At 33.3% G+C, this 23,233-nt stretch overlaps 1 protein-coding gene across 2 annotated transcripts; it reads right to left on the reverse strand.

Moving 5' to 3' along the window:
* Positions 1–1,106: 1,106 nt before the first annotated feature.
* Positions 1,107–13,646, reverse strand: LOC125053769 (proclotting enzyme-like). 2 transcript variants are annotated; one of them, XM_047655313.1, is made up of 7 exons: positions 13,341–13,646; positions 6,430–6,483; positions 5,325–6,314; positions 4,613–4,805; positions 2,419–2,579; positions 2,016–2,272; positions 1,107–1,623 (listed from the first exon to the last, which is right to left on the reverse strand). In XM_047655313.1, the coding sequence occupies exons 1-7, from the start codon at positions 13,402–13,404 to the stop codon at positions 1,468–1,470; spliced, it is 1,875 nt and encodes a 624-aa protein (XP_047511269.1). In that variant the 5' UTR covers positions 13,405–13,646; the 3' UTR covers positions 1,107–1,467. The 2 variants fall into 2 exon arrangements, with proteins under 2 accessions (XP_047511269.1, XP_047511270.1); XM_047655314.1 differs by having other exon boundaries at positions 6,426–6,483; positions 13,341–13,399.
* Between the last annotated feature and the right edge of the window lie 9,587 nt (positions 13,647–23,233).

Here is a 23,233-nt window from a genome sequence, read left to right on the forward strand (position 1 = left end):
GCGTCTGCGTCATATTATTGATAGTTGACATTTGATAAGTAAGACGTAAGTCATTACTCACTGTCGAAATAACATGTCATAGCGAATGTCATTGATCTATAGTCTATATATATCCAGTATCCACAAGTAGTAAGAGAAAAATCAAATATGTACATAGAAAGTTGACTTTATTCAACTAAAAAAGAGCAAAGATGTTTCTTTATTGGAATGGACGTAAGAAGACATGCCTCAACTTTACACAACTCTAATGCCGGCTCCAGACTCTCGCAAGGCGACTAGTGGAGACTCTCGCCGCGAGTATTGGCGAGTCAAGGCTGCACGAGTGGTAGCCATTCAGACTCTATAACTTATAGGTTTATTTATTTGCGCGCTACATCTACTACAAGATAGACGTGATATTATATTTTTTATGTATCCTCTAAAAGTCGCCATTAATGATATTTTTTAGGTTTTAACGTCTTTATATTAAATTTTTGCATATCCGATTACACTTTGGATTACAAATGACCAATCAATTTCTTTTGATAAATTTTTTTTAATCCATACTATCGTTACCTCACTCCGTAATGGCCGATTAACATTATCTTAGTGTTTAGGAGAGTGCTTTAGTACAACTTGAAAGGCAAGTTCTTTAGCGTAGTGTTTACTAAAGCAAGTAGCGTTTACATGTTTCAAATAAAGTACTATCCTAAAGCACTCTCCTAAGCACTAAGATAATGTAAATCGGCCTTTATAAGTAAACGCGCGCATCCTAACAGTACAGTAGTAACGCAACAAAGTGAGCAAGCGCGAAACTGTTGCTCTTGCCTGATGCCTCGCCCCCTCGCGTCGTCATTGTTTGTCTCGTACCCTAAAAACTGACAAAAAGCGGCTAGGCGAAGTGAAACTACGCGAGGGGACACGAGCGCACCGTCCACACTCTCGCGCTCATTTTCATACAAATTCATCACGTCTGTCAAAAAGTGAATTTGTCTCAAGCGAACATCATGCGTCGAGGTAATACGGATGGAATTTCGTATTGTGCCCCGACACTTTCAAATCAGCTTCAATTTTTTTCAATTTCAAGCTTCAAGACACAAATTAGCTTCAATAAGAAAAAACTCTGATGTAATATCACATTATTTATTATTTCTTTTTAGTACAAAAACACAGAATCCTTTTATTATGTGTGAGTTTTGTAGAAACCTAATATATTTATTAAATTATCAAAGAATATAACATTATTTTTGAATAACTCAACGGTAGAGAATTATCAGCCATAATTAGATAATAGATAAGCATTTTACAGCAGTATCCTTAATATAAAAATACGTGAAATAAATAATTTAATAATATTAATGGAAATGTTGATAACGGTACTATTTTATAAATCTATTAAGCTCATATTCACACTTTTCTCGCTTCTGTTAAAATACACATTTTAGTCTATAGTACAATAAGTTAATAATGGTAAAAACTAAATATAAGTTATGTTATATTTTGCTGTAGCCAAGTGAGATAATGCGTGACACGTGTGTAGACACCCGGGTATCCGGGCTCTCCACACTTGTTTCCAAACGAAACCACACCAATTTGTGTCCACCGACCATTTGCTTGCAACATTAATGGCCCGCCAGAGTCACCCTGAAAAATTTAAAATTGATGAAAATAATGTTTGGTTTCATAATTTTTTATATTTAGCGCAGTGTTTAATAAAAATAGAAATATTCAAGGGTTAACACTTTTAAAACAAGTATTATTAGTACTGTACTGAAAATTATAGTTATTATATTATATTTACCTACTTATATATATATATATATATAACTAGGTGTTAAGATTTTCTTACAAATAGGCGTTTTAGTCGAAATATTTTAGTTTTAGTGCGATTATATCCCGTTTTCCCCAGTGTTGTACAAGATAGACCCTATATATTTCCTGGTTTTCACTAAGGAGAATGGGATCTTAAACGGTTTTTGTTTTATTTTTGAAATTAAATGATTCTATAATATTATTACATCGATGTTTTTTTTTACCTGGCAAGCGTCAACACCTCCTCTGGCATAACCAGCGCAAAGAAACGTGTCAGTAATTGGTTGAAAATATGCTCTATCGCACTCCTCATTCCTCCAAACGGGTAATTTGGCTTCTAGCTGCTTGGAACTCTCTCCACCACCATATCGAGTGGTTCCCCACCCCACCACGGTGGCCACCGCACCATCAAACTGCTGTCGTGATAGTTCTCCATGAGGAAGGCATATGGGGATTACGTATTTTGACTTTTGAACGTTTTCTGTAAGTGATCATTATATTATATTTTTATAGGGAATTGAAAAAATTTAGTCGTAAAAGTGGATTTAACTTTTAAACTGTTTTTTTTAATGTTTTAAAGCTTACATAGTTTAAGATTAGAGAATAATGACGTGAAGTTGGTTTTACCTGCTAGCACCAATATAGCGATATCATTATAAAAGCCAACTCTAGAGAATTGTTCATGGGCGCGAACGGCGGTAACGCGTAACGTGACAGGGCGGGACGGCTCGTCCTCACGTGACAAATCCACGTCTCCAAGGCGCACTGTGAATTGCCGAGGTGGGAAGCTGCAATCAATAACATCAGCGATTATTTGAAGAATGACTTGCTGTATAGTGGATGATTACGTTTTTGAAGTGAAACTTCTTTAGGCACATGAGGGTAAAATTTTTACGGATGAAACGCAACAATAATAATATTTGCGTCACGAAGATGTGCAGCGTTTTTGTCGAAGAAAAGGGAGAGAGTGATTGAGCAAAGCGCAAATTACCTTATAGAACTTGTATTTTTAAAATAAAAAAATCGTAAAGAGAATTTGTGAAATATGTACTTACTAATATTTTATATTTTATGCAAAATAATTTATTGAAATCTCAAATGACGAATTTTAATTAAAATGCCGCCTTTTTATTATCGAAGAAATAAATTTATAATTTGTATTAATTTTTGACCCTTTTAATATTTTAATGACAATTAAATTCATTAAATTCCTAACATATTTTCCTTTATCCCGCCCTCTGTCTCGGAAATCTAAATTTTTAGATTTGTATAAATATGAACAAGACTTATAGACCAGTGCAGATAGCCTTTAAAATAAATAAAAAGTGAAAAAAATTACAGTAGGATGAAACCCATTAGAAAAGCAGGGGAATATGATCAAAATGAAAGGAAAAATAAATTACGGTCGATCTGAGGTCGGGAAGGGGTAGGGGGGGAGTTTTAAGGGTAAAAAACGGTTTATCTCGATTTCCGGCAAAACTACAAGTCCTATCGAAGAAAGTTAAATAGCAAAGTTGGAGGTAATAAAAAGATCTAAAACTTTTGTATTCACACATTTTTCACATAACCTCAAAATTTATGTGAAAAATTAAAAAAACCAAGTTTTTGGTTTTTTATTTTTATCTTTAACAAAAATATTTTTTTTTTAACGAAATTTGGTGAAAACTTACCTTTCTATGTCCCAAATACACTGTAATTTATTTGATTAAAAATATTTATTTGTTCACCTTATTTTGAATTAATATCGAAAAAACACCCTAATTTTCAATCGAAAATTCTGACGTCAAAATTTCAGCTTTTTTCAAAAAGTTGGTGTGCATGAAATATGAAAATTTTAGCCCATCTAAAGGCTAAATTTTTTTTTTAGGTCACTCAGGTATATATAAGTTATCTTAAAATAGTAATAAATAGGCATCTGATTATAGTTTAAAGAAGATTCATAGAGAAGTAGGGAAGGGGATGACGTGTCTGGGCGTTACTGCATACGATTTTTTGCGTTTTCTGAGAAGATTTACTATGGTAATATATAAATATTTTTTTACCATAGGAAAGTAGAGATTTCAACGAACTGAAAGCACACCAACTTTTTGAAAAAAGCTGAAATTTTGACGTCAGAATTTTCGATTGAAAATTAGGGTGTTTTTTCGATATTAATTCAAAATAAGGTGAACAAATAAATATTTTTAATCAAATAAATTACAGTGTATTTGGGACATAGAAAGGTAAGTTTTCACCAAATTTCGTTAAAAAAAAAATATTTTTGTTAAAGATAAAAATAAAAAACCAAAAACTTGGTTTTTTGAATTTTTCACATAAATTTTGAGGTTATGTGAAAAATGTGTGAATACAAAAGTTTTAGATCTTTTTATTACCTCCAACTTTGCTATTTAACTTTCTTCGATAGGACTTGTAGTTTTGCCGGAAATCGAGATAAACCGTTTTTTACCCTTAAAACTCCCCCCCCTACCCCTTCCCGACCTCAGATCGACCGTAATTTATTTTTCCTTTCATTTTGATCATATTCCCCTGCTTTTCTAATGGGTTTCATCCTACTGTAATTTTTTTAGGTTTCAAAAATTATCGGCACTGGTCTATTAAAAATTAGTTTGCCAAAGAAGTTTCACTTCTGACATGTGTACTTTGTACACACGCACTTTTTTTAAAATTAGGTACAGAGAACAACGTAAAATTCAGAGTTGAGACTTTGCAACGTCTTTGAGATTTGAGTCATAATGATCGGAGGAATAAAAAGTCATCAGACGTCACGAACTTAAGATTAATTCCTCCAGACTTAAAATTAATTTCATTCAATATTACTCACGGTCTTTGCTTAGAGTCTCTAGTACAATGTGCAGCTGTAAGCACATGCCGTTTTCCAACCAAGGTACCTCCACACCAGAACTCTCTTCTCTTGTTTCCGTGCAAGTATATAGCCGCCATCCAAGGCCAGGCACCGGGTTTTGATTCTGTACCTCCTACAATGCGACCTCCTTCATCTTCTCGCTGGCCGCATTCTGAAATATTTTATCAAAAATCTTTAGATTCCTGTATTCATTACGAAATTGTTACACTAGTTTATATTATACTATAATAATTAACAGATCAGAGATCCCCGCTTCTTGCTACCGAATAACTAATTTCAACGATTACCTAGTTATGCCGAATAACTAATACAAATAAATATGTAAAGGTTGTTTACTTACTACAAATAAATGCGAGTTAACTACTGTTACAAAATATACGTTTTTTTTAATGTAATAGGAGGCAAACGCGCAGGAGGCTCATCTGATGTTAAGTGATACCGCCGCCCATGGACATTCACACTGCCAGAAGGCTCGCAAGTGCGTTGCCGGCCTTTTAAGAATTGGCTCTTTTCTTGAAGGACCCTAAGTCGAATGGGTTCAGAAATACTTCAGTGGGCAGCTGGTTCCACATAGTGGTGGTGCGCGGCCAAAAACTGCCTTAGAAAACGCTCAGTTGTGGAACAACGGACGTCGAGGTGATACGGCTGGTATTTTGTATTTAAAACTTACCGTTGGCATCCACAATATTGGAATAATTTGCGATTATTGGTGGTGTAACTGTGTAAAAAGACGTAGTCGATGGAGGCCGGGATGTCGTCACCGTTGGTTTTGTCACTGGCTTTGACGTTGTTATCGGTTTCGGCCGTTTTGTTGTTAGGACTAACACAGCTGATGGTTTGGTTGTTGTAACTTTCTTGGTCGTTGTCGTCACAGGACGTTGAGTTGTGGATCTATGTGTTGTAGTGGTTCTCTGAGTGGTTACTGGTACTAAGTAAGTTGGCTTACTGGTTGTTGCCACAACTGGTTTTTCTACTGCTGAAGTCGACGGCACCACTGCATATCTTGGACAGCATACTCCAGGAACGAACAGTTCTTTAAAACACAATGATTCTCTAAGAGTTATAAGATTTAGTAAAAGTTGTGGACAGTTGCTCAAATCCTCACATACGCCATCTTCTCCTTCAGGTGTAGTGCAGGACTTAGAATCATTTTCATTTAAGTTAGCAGTAGCTATTTTAGTAATGGGTGCGTCTGGGAGTACTTTGGGAAGTGCTTGCTTTACAATAGGGGCTATTTTATCAGTAACATTTCTGCCCAATACATTTTTGCTAATTGTGTACAAGGCTTGAGGCAGTTGCTGCAAATTTGGGTCTCCATCTCTCCTATCATTGTCGTTAACCATATCCACTAGATAATGGCCAACTGTATTGATTGCTCCGAGAGTTTCAGAGATTTTTGTAAAAGCTGAATCAGATAGAAGTCTTCCATCGTTTGGGTTCTGAATAGAACCGGCTGGAACCAAGTCTATTGATGCTCTGCTGTCGTAGTATTGAGGTTGTTGTGGGGATATAAATTGTCTATTGTAATATGCTTGACTATATGGATTGTTTTGGAAGAAATTACTTCCTTCTGGTGATCTCTTGCGAGGCATGGAGTATTGGTTCCAATGAGGATATCGGTGCTGTAGGCTCGTTTCATCCATAGTCCGTTTGAAGGAGACTGAAAATTTAATTACGATTAAATACAAAATTATAAAAAGAACTTATTAAAGTGCGTTTGGAAATTAGATTATATAAAAGATGTTTTCGAAGATGTACGAATGATGCGTACCTACCCGGGTGGAGAACAGTTTGTTGGCATTTTGTTCTCAGCGCCAGGAAGGGTATAGCTGTAAAATGAAAAAATAATAATTAGTAGTAGTATTAGCTTTATTCAAATATATATCTATGTGGAACAGCCGATGTACTGTATATACGATCTGAATATCCTTTAGTAATCATGTATAATGATAGATAGACCACTGCGGTTAAAATATCCGTTTCATAAAATATGGAAATATGGTTATTGGAAGACCGAATACTATGGGAATAAATTCAAAGTACGTAAATGAGATTGGTGAACGTGACAGAAGATAAAAACAAAGTCATTAGGTAAATATACATTTTCCCAGACGTGAGAGGTGTGGTTTTGTCATGCACAGAGCAAACACACGAAAAGGCTTTCACATTATTTAATTTCACAACTTAGATCCTTGATAAGATAATTGTATTGTCTTAAAGATAGTAAATTATAATAATTTGTAAGTTTCAAATAGCTTCTATTTCTATATGAACAAATATGAAAACAGTAACTGTCTAACTGTAAAATACATTAAAAAAAGTAGCAGTTTGAATTCAATTCAATCACACGCCTACTATTAGATTACCACCTTTTTACATTACAAATGGGGTTGCCAATCAAATGCAAAAGTTCCAGATGGTGTTGTGCAAAGACATGATTTTTTAAACTGTTCTACTTGTGGGGTTAGTACATTATTCAAATATAAAGGAATGATTACACGTTCCGTTTAACGGTTGAGAGGACGAGAAAGTGACATCTATTATTTACCAATACTTACGTAACTTGACTAAGTTTTTCTTGACTATGAACACACTTACTTGTTCTAAAAAAATTAAATTATTTATCAAAGTATTGGTAGATGTATAGCTATTATAAAAAATACCGAAAAAAAATTCACCTAATGTAAAAGATCAATAATATTGAAGTGTTATCTTTCAGACTTTATTCATTTTTACATATGTCAAAGCAATGGCAACTAATAATAATGTAAATAATTTAGAAATTAAAATTTTTAACTTAAGGTTGACTACCAATTTTGATGTCATTATTTTAAGCTCAATAATTAGTTAATAACTGGCCGGCTTATTTTAAGGAAGTGAAAATGTTAAAAAGAATATCTGTAAAAACTGATACCGCAAACTTGGAAATGGGGAAAATTTGTAGATTTTTTATTACGTCTACATTCATATACACTTGTCTATATTATATTCCGACAGTCAGGAACTCTTAGTATTAGTGTACTAGTATACACATAGATGCTCGGTTATACTGAAAACGCACTTAAGTATTTCATAAGTAGACCTTGGGGAAATACGTATAACAAGAAATATTTGTATGCAAACTGCGTTTCACCTACTTAAAACGTAACACATTACAGTGCAGTTGTAAGACTAATAGAATTATGTAACTTCAGTCATAACAATTAACCAAAATAATCTATTCTATAGAAATGCTCACTTTTTTTTCGAAATGAAGTTTCTCTAGATTATGTCGATTCGCATTTTTGTTCTAAAACCCGTTTTATGTTATTAACGAACGCTTACAAGGATATTTGTCTTTGTATATTTTTAATTGTTAAAAAATGCGAATAGAATGATTCGAACGAACATTATGTAAATAAAAGATACTGACCCGCATGTTTATTTGTGTCAATGAAATGGAATTTGCTCTAGGCAAAGGCATTAGAAAATTATACGTCAAATTGACCTCCGCCATTGGATATTTTAAAGTCGATTAATAAATTCTTAGTTGACTCAAGATAGCACGACGTTTGTTACTATGGTTCGATTCAAGATGCTTTATTTCTCAAAGAATTACATTCACTTAGTGAGAAATTTTAGAGTTTAGTAATATACATCGTTAATTTAAAAATAGGCTATATAAAATAAAAATATTAGTAGCTAAGAATATGTACAGTATTTTTTTACAAAAGTGCAGGTAGGTCGCATCGATGTTACAACACGCATGGTGTGGACTAATGAATAGTAATTATTTCTTAGACGCTCGTTCAGAGATATAAATAAATGTTAGAAGTAATTTTTTTTTTATGTTTTGTAATTACATATTTATTTTTTATGCTATTAATTTAAATTGAACCAATACTTAATCTAACAAAACTAAATCTAATCTAACCTTAACAATGTATTACATTGTTAGCAATGTAATGAAAAATGCTGAAGTTAGCTTCAGCCCAAAACCTATGAAATTAATTTCCAATAAAAAAATTCCCAATGTCCTCTAGCGGATCATAGAGAAAATATTTTAAAATGAATCAATAAGTCCGTCATTAATATATTTACTTATTATACCAGATAATTATTCTATCTTTACAGTTATTACTAATGCGATAGATCTATACAAAAATAATAAAAAAAAAATCAGTGGCGCTACAACCTCTTTAATTCTTGACCTCAGATTTCTGAATCTGTTTCATGATCATTTTTTTAAATTAAAAAAAAAACAAAATGATACAATAATACCTAAAAATAATTAATTAATTATATGCCAACATCTTAGATAATAATAAAACAAGCTAATTGTGGACTCGGCCAGAGTACAATCAAATAGGCCTTAGGTAGGCCTATTTGTTTCTAAATAGTTTTATAAATATTTAAATAGATTTTTTTTTTTTAAAGACAATTCACACCAATTAACCGAGTCCCATGCTAAGCTGGTGAAGCTTGTGTTATGGGTACTAGGAAACGGATATACATACATAGATAGATATACATATAAATACATATTTAAACACCCAAGACCTAAGCACAACACCAAATGTTCATCACATCGATGTTCGTCTCAGCAGATATGAAATTTAAACGCGTGTAAAACGCTCTTTTCTGATCGGCCTTAACCCGTTGACTCATTGACCGGCATCTAGTGAAAGTGTGTGATGTCACGCGCTCAACTAATCTACAATCTCGCAAGTGTTATTAGATAAGCGAAATTTATAGCATTTCAAGTTATATTATTAGATTAATATATTAAGGAATTCAGAAGGGACACTTAACGCGTGCGCGAAGGAACGTATGCCAAAATCAAGTTTTCTTATTTCATGTTGGTTTAACATTTTATTTATGATAATTATCATATTTATTAAAAAGCTGGGGCGTCCGAAGACCAGGCAGAATATAATAAACGACACAAATATAAGTCTTTCCTCTAACTTCGATTTTGTTCCCTTTGATGTAAAGATTCTTGGACCGTGGGTTTCAAATGCACAGGCGCTTAATAAAGATTTAAGTTGGCGCCTGGTAGATAGTACCGGTGACCCCAGAGCTGCCCTGCGATTTTGTAACTCACTTTTCGAACTCACACAGCGGTTTTCGCATCGGCGGTCGCTCTCAAATCAGTCGTGAAGCAGTCATTTTATGATTTGGCATTCTGATAAACAATAAACTACAAGCACCCACCTTTGCAGAATGCCAAGATCTGCCTACAAGATCAAGTAGCGACAAGGCGACAACATCTGCCAAATGTCTATTTCATTTCTATGTTTTCTTGGTTTGTGTGCTATAGATATTTTAATAGAGTCAAGTTCATAGATAATAAACCTTATTTAACAATAAGTAATTGTAATATTACGTGAAATTATGTAACCGCAGACAATGCACGCGGATGTTTCGACATTCGAGAGATTGGATCCGGTTCTGTGGCTGCAAGATGTAAGAACTGTAAGGTTAAACTATGTGAAGAACAATTTTTCGTTTAAAGCTGTTTTTATTTGTAATATCGTCGTATAAAGGAATCATTACAGACTTCTAGCGACCCGCTCCAGATTTGTACTGCTTATTTTTATAAATATCATAATAAAAAAACATTTGATCTAACGCTGAAAAAATTAATAGTTTTTTAATACAAACATATTAAAATACAAATCTTTTCTCTTTATAATATTAGTATACGAATAAATTTCTGTTGAATTAAGGAATAACAAACTTTTATAAACTTCATCTAAACTACCTTTGTTACCATCGAACAGGGTTCCCCTCATTATAGTAGATGTGGGATAATTTTAAAGGCCGGCAACACACCCACATAAATTGTTGTCCATGGGCTGGGATGACTGCCCTTTTTGGGCGTCCCGTAAACTTGCTTAAAAAATAATAACGATGGATGACGGTAAACTACTCGTACGCAGATTGTACGATATTTTGTAGTATATAAAACTGGTTATAATCCTGGTGAATACGATAGTTAATAATATATATAAAATATGATTATTTATAATATATTATAATAAACAATATACGTTAGTTTTCCTTAGCTGGCATCAGCAGGCACTAAACACTGGCATAGAGTAATGATTATCTACAAAAAAAAATTGAGTCACGCGAACCGCGGTCAATTATCTTCAAGCTGAATCGTCTCATTTGGTATAAGTCGTTAATTAACGGTGAAAATGAATAAATACCCGAAATATTGGTATTAAATGTATACCGTTTGGTGTCATTATAAATCGAAATCCCAAATATACCAGTACCCGTACAACCGGCTCGAAGGTTCAACAATTCCTTTGTTAAGGGTCATCGTACTCAACCCAAATATCTCGATCACACATGTTCAGTTTTAAGAATTTATTAATGAGCACAAATACTCACGGAATGAGGGCTGATTAATTCTTAGTATTGTGTAATTTTTTAATAATAATAATGTATTTGCAAGATATGGTACAAAAATATTATGGTGGTACAATCTCTTGCATATTCTGCCACACATAATTGGAAAATTGTCTTACATAATTAAAAGTATAACATAGTAGTTACATATAATATTACATTTTCATATCATGAGATGAAGGCTGGATGTTATGCCATGTCTGTTTTTTTATCACTATATCATTAGTAAAACATATAATTACATAATATGTTTAAACAGCACCTCGGACAAAGAATTAGTCTAGCTATTCATAGGGGGAGCGCTGCCAGTATCTTCGGAACCTTGCCTAAAGGGACTCCTTTTAATAATATATTTTAAGGTTAGTTATTGTTTTTAATGTTCTTTTTTTATTACATGATCAAATTAATATCTATTAATAACATTTTTTTTTCAAAATTAGCATATTAAGTCGATTTATTAAAACTGTGTTATATATCTTTGAATGGTTTGGTAAATTATTATAAACCTTGATTGCCATACAAGAACTGATTTTTCCTATACAATTCCTATTTAACAAAATATACGTACTTCTCGTAGGAAAAATAGAAAACGGTTACAGATTATATATAATTTATTAATCAATAAACCACGATATTTTAGTGATTAATTGTACCTCTTAAAATACATTCACTTTTACGTAATAATTAGCAGATATTGAATTATTCATTCGAATGCATCTCAGTAAATTACTGACACAGAACAATTTGAATCAGTGGCTACGAGATTTATTTTATTTTAAAAAGGCCTGACGAAATACATACATATAGAGAACACACAATAACTGCATCAATGACAATAGTGCACAACATTTAAAGGGAAACATTACAATTATAACTTATTTACTTGTCTTTGACGTTGCTGTAACCTATTAGGAAATTAATAAAATGTACAAGGGTTAGGTCCAAAATAATCTTCCTCGTCACGATTTTATACTCATTTCAAATACTTGCAGCAAAAGAAAGAAATTTTTATTGTATTGATATAAGAGAAAATTTCAATAATTATATTGCCATTTACGTACGAAGATTCATACGTATACTCTATGATAGAAGTATGGATAAGTAGCAAGTGTAGATTTTATTTTGATATAAAATAATTAAAGGTGACCAACTGATTGTATTAATCTGTTGCCAATCAATAAAACTATGAAGTAATAAACAAAACATTATTAATCCGGTCACTGACTCATGCGCATGTCGTGATGCGTCCACATGTGACATAATAATTTATTGATGCAATTTTATTTAACACGGACTCGTACCGTAATCTAACCCCTTTAACCGAACTTTTTTCTATCGTTTACAAGGGATATTGTTTTGTATAGGCATTGCGTAGTTTACCTTTAAAGTAAATACGATTATTTTTAATCAAAGAAAGTTCGTATTTTAGAGCATTAGAAATTTAAACCACCTAAAAACCGTAATTTATCAGTTTCATTAGCAAAAAACAAAGGCTTTCTCTAGAATTAGCGTTTTGTTTTGTTTTTATATAGTTCGTGTCACTTTCACTGTTTAATTACAAAAATGGTCAAATGCGTAAACCGATTTCGTAACAGAGGAAAGTTTTACATACAATTAATGGGTTAACAGCCGTTGTTAAGTATTTAGCGTAACATGAGGATCTGTATTTAAGTCACTAGAAAGTTTGGCCTTTAGGGTGCATACAAATCTCTCATCAATCAGTATTTTTGAGTAATTTTTATGTGTCCCGAATTATTCCGTAATTTAAGTAAACTTTTATTTAAGTAACCTTTTATTTTTGCAATATTTCAACATGTTCAATCTCAAGAAAATCTGAAGAATGTAATGATTGAAATGAATTTTAATACTTTACTAGTCATTTTTTAGTATTTAATAAGTGCAATTTACAGAACGAACAATTTCAGGACTTCTAAGCTGATTTAAATTGCCAAGTGTACGTATAGTTATAAAAAAACATTCAACAGGTAAATGTAACGGTCTTAGTGTTGAAATTTTTTAAGGTGTATGCCTAAGATAGGGAATGAAAAATTTCAATGTATGTTATCTTATTTTATGAGGGTCAATTACACTCTATATAATATACTTTGCTGTAAGCGTTGCTTAACATTATTTTTAGTAAAATTTTAAAATTAATATTTGAGGTGCTAGGATGGTAAAGAATTAGGTGGGTTAAATAGATAGAAATGCGTAAGTCAGATTACACACTACCTCTTTAAGAATGGGCTGGGGTGTAAGTTATTATCATATTTAATTTATAGTGACTTACCAAACACAACTAGAAAAACTATATCTACGGTACGGCACTTCCCTATACGCATAAAGTCCGCCATAACGTCTGATCTAATGTTTACGTCACAACACTTTCACTACAACAACATCGTATAATCACTTATGAAACCGGGGGCTCTGCACTCGTTGAAGTTCAACGCACCAAAGAAAAAAAAAAGAAAAAAGGAACGTCAAAATGAAGTGGGATGAGCGGGAAGTCAAAACGTCAGATGGAACGTTTTTTTGAATTTGAAAAAAACGTGTTTCGCGCTTACTTTCATGGCGCGTTATGCGGCGCGCGCGGTTTGCGTTGTGCTTTTACTTTCAAAGAGAAGACAGAGGGGATTACTTTGATCTTGCCAAATATATTTAACAAAGGGTCGGCGATGCGTCAACAATGTTGCTTGAGTTGTCGGCATTGACCTCTTGACTGGCCTAAATATACCAGAATCATTCTAAGAATTTTAATATTCACTCAAAATATTATGGACCTTATAGACGAAATAAAATAATACATTATAATAATTTCAATTGTCTTCAATAAAATATAATTTAATAAAATACATAATTATGAATTTTAGGCTAATGCAATTGCCTTACGATCTTATTTACATTGGTACATTCAATGAAAAGGTGTAATAAAAATTTTGTATATCCTAATTCGAACGGAAAATCGGCAATTTCTTTGTCATCATATTTAATAACCTAAATGCACGCAGCACTTGGTTAAGTTGCCGGGCATATTCGCAGCAGTATGCTGTTCCTGAGTATTCTGTAGTCGTACCTCGACACTGGTAGCAAACTGATTTTCCTCATCGAAATTTATTCAATGAATAAATTTCTGAATTTAAACGTTGTGTTAAAAAAATATATATACATATATCTAATATACAATTTATTTATAACCACAATAATTTTGTACAAATTGTACATTTACTATAGCTATCTCAAAAGGTTACTTTAGTAATTATTAATAGTCATAAATAAATTGGTAAAAAAAATCAAAATTTCTTTTAAACCATCAAACTCTATAACTTTCTTAAAGATGTCGCAAGAACACCTTGGAAGCCAAAGGAAACTCATATTATTAATCATAAATGGAGTTATTATTGTCCGTAAAACCCCGACTTCGCAACCTATACGCTCCATTTGTGGAATTGTTACAAAACTCTTGTATAAGGTCCGGCCGATGACGGCATACATTTCTAATTTCTTATTTATTATTTACGAAGCAGCTAGCTTACTGATTTACGAAATATGCAGCTTTGTAACTCGGGAAAACCAATTCTTGTATTTTAAACGGAGAATTAGGTAACTTTATTTGAATATTTTATATGTAATTGTAGTTGTACACATTTTTTCAATAAATAAATACTGACTATTTTATGTGACAGGAGGTAAACGAGCACTTAAAGTTAAGATTACTGCCGCCCATGGACACCCGCAACATCAGCAGGTTTGCAAGTGCGTTCCTGAATTAGATTTAACGAATGGCTAAAATATATCAATATTAAATACATTTGCTTGAAGATAGTAGAGTAATAATCACTAACTTAAACATACACATATGGTATTTGTATTTATAGTGCCACATACTGTACTGACCAGTCTCTCGCTGCATGCCTGCTGTTTACCTCACCAGCTGGACGTCGAGGTATTTCTGAAACAATCAATACGACTTAGGGATCACATCTATTCTTAAAAGGTTTTAAGAAAAAAATGTGTGCGTGTACTAGGTGTACACACGTAAGAAGTAAAACTTCTTTATGACCTTATTTTTCGAAAAATGATCTACTATATGCAACTTTACAGAAATTGGTTAAATAAAGTTAAATTAGATAAAGTTTAACTAAAGGCTTTTATTATCATAGACATGAATACAAATACAATTATTTCATTTTAACTTATTACTGTACTACTATGTAGTACTAAGATTATTACAGAATTTCATTAATTGTAATAGAATTATTAGTATTACTATCATTGTTATCGTTATTATATGTTTTTGTTACTAATGGCTTCGAATCTCTTCGGATCAACCGTGGTAGGGACAAGAAAAAGATGGCGCGTAACCGAAAAATGTGACAAATTTGTGTAAATTTTTTTCCAACGCCGATAAAAAAGTTTGACTTCAAAAAGCAACATGGCGCGTAACCTGCTACAAAATTTCTCCCATACGTCGATAAAGAAGTTTCACTTCAAAAGATGGCGCGTAACGGAAAAACGTGACGCGTAACGAAAAAATGTTACACTAAATTTTTTTCCAACCCCGATAAAGAAGTTTCACTTTAAAAGTTCTCACCAGTCACCCATGTGTGTGTTTCACAGTCATTCAGTGTTCACCCATGGGCGGTGTGGCTTACCATCAAATAAGTCTTTTATTTAAGACATTTGAAAAGTTAGAAACTTCTAGATTTGACCAAAAAATACAACAATTAGTCAAAGGCGCAAATTGGAATTTATTTCGGGGTTTGCCCGAGGGCTTTGGTCTGCATATCAATCTTTGGCTATGACATACATTTAGCATGTTTAGTAAGCTGGATATATTATGATATATATATGACCCAATTGGCAACAATGGGCCATATAATAAGAATGCCGGCAGCTCTTCAATACAGATTCTCACAAAGGACAGGACGAAATTCTCATAGAACGAATCTTATAACTTCCTGTATAGAGCCTTATATTATGTGGAATTTGGGTCAGATGCAGAATATTGAAAATATTTTGTGCAGGAATTTTTATTTAAATCTCACTTGTAGGTGAAAATACTAAGAAATTTTGTTTTTTTACAAAAAAATAAAAAAGTGATGTTACTGTGGTGTCATGCAATTTATAGAAAGTAAATCGTCTGCTATTTGACACCTAAACAATTGGATCCTCGAGGTAGAAATTTTGCATAGATACGAGAAACTCAGAAAATAACTCATACTTCTTGTAATTCTTGGAAGAAGTCATGGGCTTATTTGAAGTATTTCTCATTAACATTCCAATAAATTGATCTGTTAAATAATTACTTACGTAATGTCTAATTAATGACTAACATAACAGGACCGGTACTATGCAATTTGAGTTGAGTTGTAGACTTGTAGTGCGTTATAGCGATCCTAAAGTCATTAAATATAAATATATATCACTATATCAAAGTGCATAGATTATATATATAGGATCTCTGTCACAATTGGAAATTACAGAGTACTGACGCAGATAACAGACAAACAATTTGTACTTTGAATTCATGTCGTTTAGTTTTATTATAATTTTTAAATTACACACATAAACATTATGCCTATATTTTACAAAAATGTTTCGTGAAATATAAAGTAAAAACCACTAGTTAAATAAGTCAATTACGCCGTAGTGCGGAGTACATCAAAGCAGCACTCACTGTAAGAGGGATTATAATTAAGTTACCCTCCGTAATCAAACGTGAGAGGGCATAGAAAAGTTTTACAGACCTAAATGTCAAGGACAAAGTTGCAATAAGATAAATAAAAACTTTTACGTTTAATTAATGCGATTTAAATTATGTAATTAAAATTAATATCAAACTCTTATTTATCATCTTTGATTCATTAGTTAATTTTTTAAACTATGTATTATAATATTATTGTTATTGATCGGCTTCGGTAGACGGAGAAATTGTGACCAATTTGTGTTCCACCATCACATACATTTTTGTATATTTTTACAGACACATAAATAAATCAAATAAAGTAAATCAAATTAATTCTAGTCTTCATTAAAGTGCACTTTCATCTCTTTCAGAAAGAGACAAAGAATAGAGTCAACAATGACATTTGAAGTAAATTTTGCTCAATAAATTATGCAGGCGAAATATTCTAAGGCGCATACAGATTGATTCTTAATAAATAACTTTGCAATATCTATAGTTTGTTTCTATGTGTCGATAGCTCATCATAAATGCTTTAACTTACAAGGAAGTGCATTACATTTCTATCAAGTTACATTAAAGCTGCGATGTCTCTAGCGATTGAAACTGGGGCGCTTATGGCTTCTGATAGTAGTGGTTTAAAAATAGAACTTTTCGCGATTATTATCTAAGAGGCGATATTTTTTTTAATTATCTGTACTTCTATTATCTCTTGAATGTCATACAGCAGTTTCCTTTTGGCAATCACGTGATAGACGCCATTATTGAGAGCGTCGAAGAAGATATTAAAAAATAAGGTCAAATAAGGGCTTCGTTATCGCTTGAACTTTGAGGCCGCGCCGTTCCTCGATACCATGGACTAGTGCGTAGCCTCAAAAGGAGCCTTTGCAGCTAATATTGTTTTAGCAACTACATATATGTGTAGGTTATATAGTTCTTTAAGACACTAGTGAATTGACTTTAAGTAAAAGAGGTTATTATTTTATGTTAGACTATAACTGTTTTTTAGCTTAAATAGTCAAAGTCAAAAATCAATTATTCATATAGGTAACACAATGTACACTTATGAACGTCAAAAAAGAAATATATATACATTAAATGCTTCTAATTTTACATTAACTGCCAGCCCTGCGATTCTGTAACTCACTTCACGAACTCACACAGCGGTTTTCGCATCGGCGGTCGCTCTCAAATCAGTCATGAAGCAGTCATTTTATGATTTGGCATTCTGAAAAGGTGGGAGCTTGTAGTTTATTGTTTATCAGAATGCCAAATCATAAAATGACTGCTTCACGACTGATTTGAGAGCGACCGCCGATGCGAAAACCGCTGTGTGAGTTCGTGAAGTGAGTAACAGAATCGCAGGGCAGTTCTCAAATCAAGGGCGTAGAACGGAAAAGAAGAACTCGCAATAACAATAAAAATTGTGTATATTACTGTATAATAACTGTGTAAAACAGGCGTCGTTATAGTTGGACTATCACAATTTTGACCAAGCTATAATCGAAGTTTTACAATTTTAATTTTAACTTAATTACTGAAAATGTTTTAAAATAAAGCCTTTACATATAACAAAATATAATTTAGCTCACTTTTATGTTTAATTGATAATCTGACTTGGTCCTCACTATTATATCGTCAAAGTTAGTAGCTTGTGGCAAGAAAAGGCAATTTCAGAAAGCTTCGGCTTGTGTCAAACTTGTCACAAGCGCGTGCCCTCGTTTCTAGCGTATCCATGCGGTATTGTAACAATAATTTCGAACATAGAAAAATTAATTGCACGGCTAAGGCTCACGAAGTCAGGGTTGAGCCCGTATAGGCTCCTATGCTAATACTGTTGGGAACAAACTTATGAAGGATTTTATATGGTTTTTAAGTACTAAAAATATATATGTATATATTTACATACTGTTAGCTAAACGTTAACCATAGTTAAACCTATGTGATTGTAGGAACCAAAATTGTTATACTTCGGCAGCCAGGTGTTATATTTTTTATAGCATTGGGTAATAGATGATAAATGGTGATTAACAAATCACAAGGCAAAATCTTGACTGGTTGTGGTTGCAAAGGTTGAGGGATACCACACGCTCTCGTGGTGGAGCGATCACCCCTGGGCTTCCCCTCACTGGGATGCTCAGCAACCAGGTGGTGGACGCACAGGCTCCCTTCATATTCTGGGGTGGAGGGTAACTCTGCGTTCTATGACTACCAACTACAATCAGATCCGAACCAATTCGACTTAGGGTCTCTTAAGAAAAGATCGTACCAATTCTTAAAAGGCCCGCAACGCACTTGCAATGTGAGCGTCTATAGTTGGTGGTATCACTTAACATCAGATGAACCTCGTGCCCGTTTGCCCCGTTCTATAAAAAAAAAGTGATTTTGTCTCAAGCCCCTGGATATATAACTTCCCGCCGAATATAATATTTTCTTTTAGTATATTTTAAAGGGAAAACAGGCTTGTCAATTATTAATGCCTCCAGTCCAAATTGATTTCGGGTATATATTAAAGGTCAGATGAATATATTAATAAAATAATTGTAAAACACGTTGTCGTAAGTAAAGTACATACAAAATTTTTACTTAACTTCACCTTTTGAATGCGTTATCAGTCAAATACCACACAAATACATTAGTGATTCAAGTCTATATTTTAATAGCCAAAGTCCGGTAAATATTTTATTAATGGGTAATTAATCAAACCTTCAAAAATCTTGATTCTATATTACATGTTTTGAATAATTCGGAAATTTATTACCAAACAAAGTATTTAAATAACATTAAAATATGAAATGCAATATTTAAATGAGTAAAGCGTTTAATAAGTGACACAAAGTGAGTTTGTAGAGTGCTTGAAGTTATCAGTTGCGAAGTGGCCTAGCCTATTGGGTGGCTATTTAAATTTATTTTTTCTCATCATACAAACAAATATTTTATAGTGTGCCAGTGGTTTTTAAGTGTAATAAAAACGCATGTTATTAATAGCATAGTTATTATTATGATTAATGTAGGGTTATGTAATTCTGAGCCTGAAATGTAACTGATTTAGAATATTTTTTTTTTATTTGTTGAAAAAACGACACTAACAATAGAAAAAAAATACTCTCATCATTTTTCCCTAATGCGCCGAAAGAAGTTTATCCTCAAAAATAAATAGTTCAGGCACACTGTTTCTACTGTTATATAATATGTTTAGACTAAAAAATACTACTAGATCTATGGTGCGTAATGTAGTCAAAATAACAAATAACCGAATTCATTGTTTTGACAGGGCCGTCTGGACTAAACATATTATATTTAAAGTTCTTTGTCCCTTCGACACTGCCAGGACAGTTATTTCTAGGCAAATAGAGTAGTTGAAGACCGAGTCGCGGTTTCTTTCTTATTTAGTGATAATATTAGCTGGCACTAGAGCCTAACAAATTGTTTAAAAAATAAAAAAAAGTTCCGGACGTAAGAAATCGTCGCGCATATACTTTCCAAGCGGCGTGATCATTTGGCGATGCGTAGAGATGTGAGGTCTCTCTGCATCTTCTACCGCATAGACCATAGAGAGTGTTAAGAGAAGTGGTTCAGATTAATACCTCCAGCTGAGTTTCATCATCGGTCGTCGAGGCAGAATACGAAATTCTACCCGTATCAACTCGACGGCCCTCGTTTGACAACTGAGAGTTATTTGAAGCAGTTTTTCATATGTGGAACCACTACTCACTGAAGTATTTGCAAACCAATTCAGCTTAGGGTCCTTCAATTCAGGACGTAAGTAAGCAACGCACTGGCGAACTCTCTGAGAGAGTGACTATTACTTATAACAATAACAATGTTTAATATTTCTCCGACGTGACAGCCGTATTTTGCTGTAGCACATTGTATAATTGGAGAAAACTAAAGTATACTTCATAATAAAGAATAGGACAAATGACTCGTCTCATTTGAGGCTACAAAAATATTCATGACATTCTAGGCCACGTTAGCTAAGAATGACTTGAGCAAGGTTTCGCGAAGGCTGTGTCAATTCATGTACGAGGTCACGGGGCACAACTAGTGTTGAGAGCTTGCTAAAATAGATTAATTGGGATGTTTTATGAAAAATATACATAAATAATTAAAAAAGAAGTGTTGGCCTAGTGGCTTCAGCGTGGGACTCTCATCTCTGAGGTCGTAGGTTCGATCCCCGGCTGTGCAACAATGGACTTTCTTTCTATGTGCGCATTTAACATTCGCTCGAACGGTGAAGGAATCCGGCTTGCCTGAAATCCAAAAAATTGAAGGCGTGCGTCAGGCACGGAAGGCTGATCACCTACTTGCCTATGAGATTAACAAATGCCACACAGGCACTACACAGGCTACATCACTACACAGGCTACATCAGATACATAAATCTGAGTCCCAGACCTAAAAAGCTTGTTGGGCCTTGTTTTTACATAAATTATTGCTATTTGCTTAGTGTGCTCTTTTTTTTATAAATCCTGATTAATTTTTCTGTGCGACGCAATATTTGGAGATTGTTGAAACCTTTTCCAAGCATATTTAAAATCATACATTGTAGGTATGTATATATGCGTTTGCTATATTGCTACGGTTTTCTCGTAGCGTAGCACGCACTACCAAAACAAAAATGGAATTTAAATCGTACAGAATGCTGCTTTTGATTACATAGAAGTTTCATGGAGAAACATTACTTACACATGTACAGAGTTAAGTATTAACGCTAAGTTCGACATGCCGTCGTCAGTCGAAAACGTATTAGTTTCAATTATAAATAGTATTATACAAATAATAATACAAATTTTACATTCAAAGTGATAGGAGTTATAATCACTGTGAATTTAACATAGTAAACAATGGTTTATTATGTTAAATTCAAATAATGATTTACCTGTCTTGAAGCCTACGCCAGAACGCGTAAGTCCAACTGACAATGTTTAAAACAAAAGTAAATTATGAAAAAAATTAACTTTTGTAAAAATCCAGTGGGATATTGCAAACACCAACAATTACAGATGGGGTTAATATCAATATCATTTATTACACAAAATATTCTATATTTTGTTTCTAACGCTTACTTACGCGTCATTGAATATAAAATAATGTTTTCTGTTATATGCTAGTATCTAGACTAAGAATGCGCTCGAAACGTTGAGTTCTATCTAAATGGAATAAATTTACGTTTATGTTAAAGACCAGCCCTGCGATTCTGTAACTCACTTCACGAACTCACACAGCAGTTTTCGCATCGGCGGTCTCTCTCAAATCAGTCGTGAAGCAGTCATTTTATGATTTGGCATTCTGATAAACAATATAGTACAAGCTCCCACCTTTTCAGAATGCCAAATCATAAAATGACTGCTTCACGACTGATTTGAGAGCGACCGCGGATGCGAAAACCGCTGTGTGAGTTCGTGAAGTGAGTTACAGAATCGCAGGGCTTTTATTAAAAATAGATTATGTATTCCAAACCAATAAATGTCATCATTAACTCCTGGTTTACTGATAATAATGAATCGTGTGCTATTTTTTTATAAGCAGTATTGTTGGATTTTAGATGATATTGCAGTAAAGGGAGTGTAGACAAATCGTAGCCAAAATTGAACTTTTAGATTTCCAAGCTGACCTTTTGAAAACAGGACACATATCCAACTTAATGTTTCTAACTACATGACCTTTGTAAACATCAAAATCACAACTCAGGTGGGTAGTTTTCATTAACGAAACAAACATGGCGGAAGCTGTATTTATTAAATAGACGTCGATCAATATGAGGGGGTGCGTCAGACGGGAGCAAATTTAATCTGAAACCCGCCGTGGGGAAAGGGGAGATGTGGTCAGTTAAGGTTTGGTCACACTAGATGCAGGATATAAATCATATTACAATCAAAACTTGGGTTATTGGTGCTTTAAAAGCAGGTTGCATTAAAAGTCTTGTGAAATGTAAATTTGCAGATTTTCTTTTGTTTCACGAACAAAACGTGTCTGGCGTAACCATCTATCGAATTTACTGTTTTAATGAAATAAGTTAGCTTTAAAATTCGTAGGTACTATTAACAATACATAGTAACATTTAAGCGGAAATTCGAAACTTCCAACACCAAAAACGCATAGAACAAAAGCCTTTTGAATTTTATTATTCAGGCAATTAAGATTATTAATATAATGGCCACTTTATAGAGCCAACCAAAAAATATTAGCATATTTTTTTAATACTGGGTTGGGTTGTGCTTTCCATTATGACTTTTGTTTTACACTATGGGTGTGTTCGGCAAAGGTAACAGAACACCTATGTATGCTTATGTATACCGTCTGGCTGTTGCTATATGTATTTAGTTATTAGTTTATGTATATGGGTGCTTTGTTATACGATAATTGAGCACTGGTAGTGACCACGAGTTAGTCTATTAGAGAAATCTAACCAGCCTACTTAGGTGATGACGCTGATTTTACAAGTAACATCAAGTCGTAATCTTTATAGGCTGTTGCAATGGCCAGAAGAGATG

The sequence above is a fragment of the Pieris napi genome, chromosome 11 (assembly GCF_905475465.1).
Source record: "Pieris napi chromosome 11, ilPieNapi1.2, whole genome shotgun sequence".
Lineage (NCBI taxonomy): Eukaryota > Metazoa > Arthropoda > Insecta > Lepidoptera > Pieridae > Pieris > Pieris napi.

Bases quoted from the DNA above. Each gene is read 5' to 3' on its own strand.
- LOC125053769 (XM_047655313.1), bottom strand. From the start codon at position 13,404: ATGGCGGACTTTATGCGTATAGGGAAGTGCCGTACCGTAGATATAGTT. The intron at 6,484-13,340 runs GTAAGTCACTAT...TTCATTTTACAG, and splicing joins AGTTTTTCTAGTTGTGTTTG to CTATACCCTTCCTGGCGCTG. The intron at 6,315-6,429 runs GTAGGTACGCAT...TTAAATTTTCAG, and splicing joins ACAAACTGTTCTCCACCCGG to TCTCCTTCAAACGGACTATG.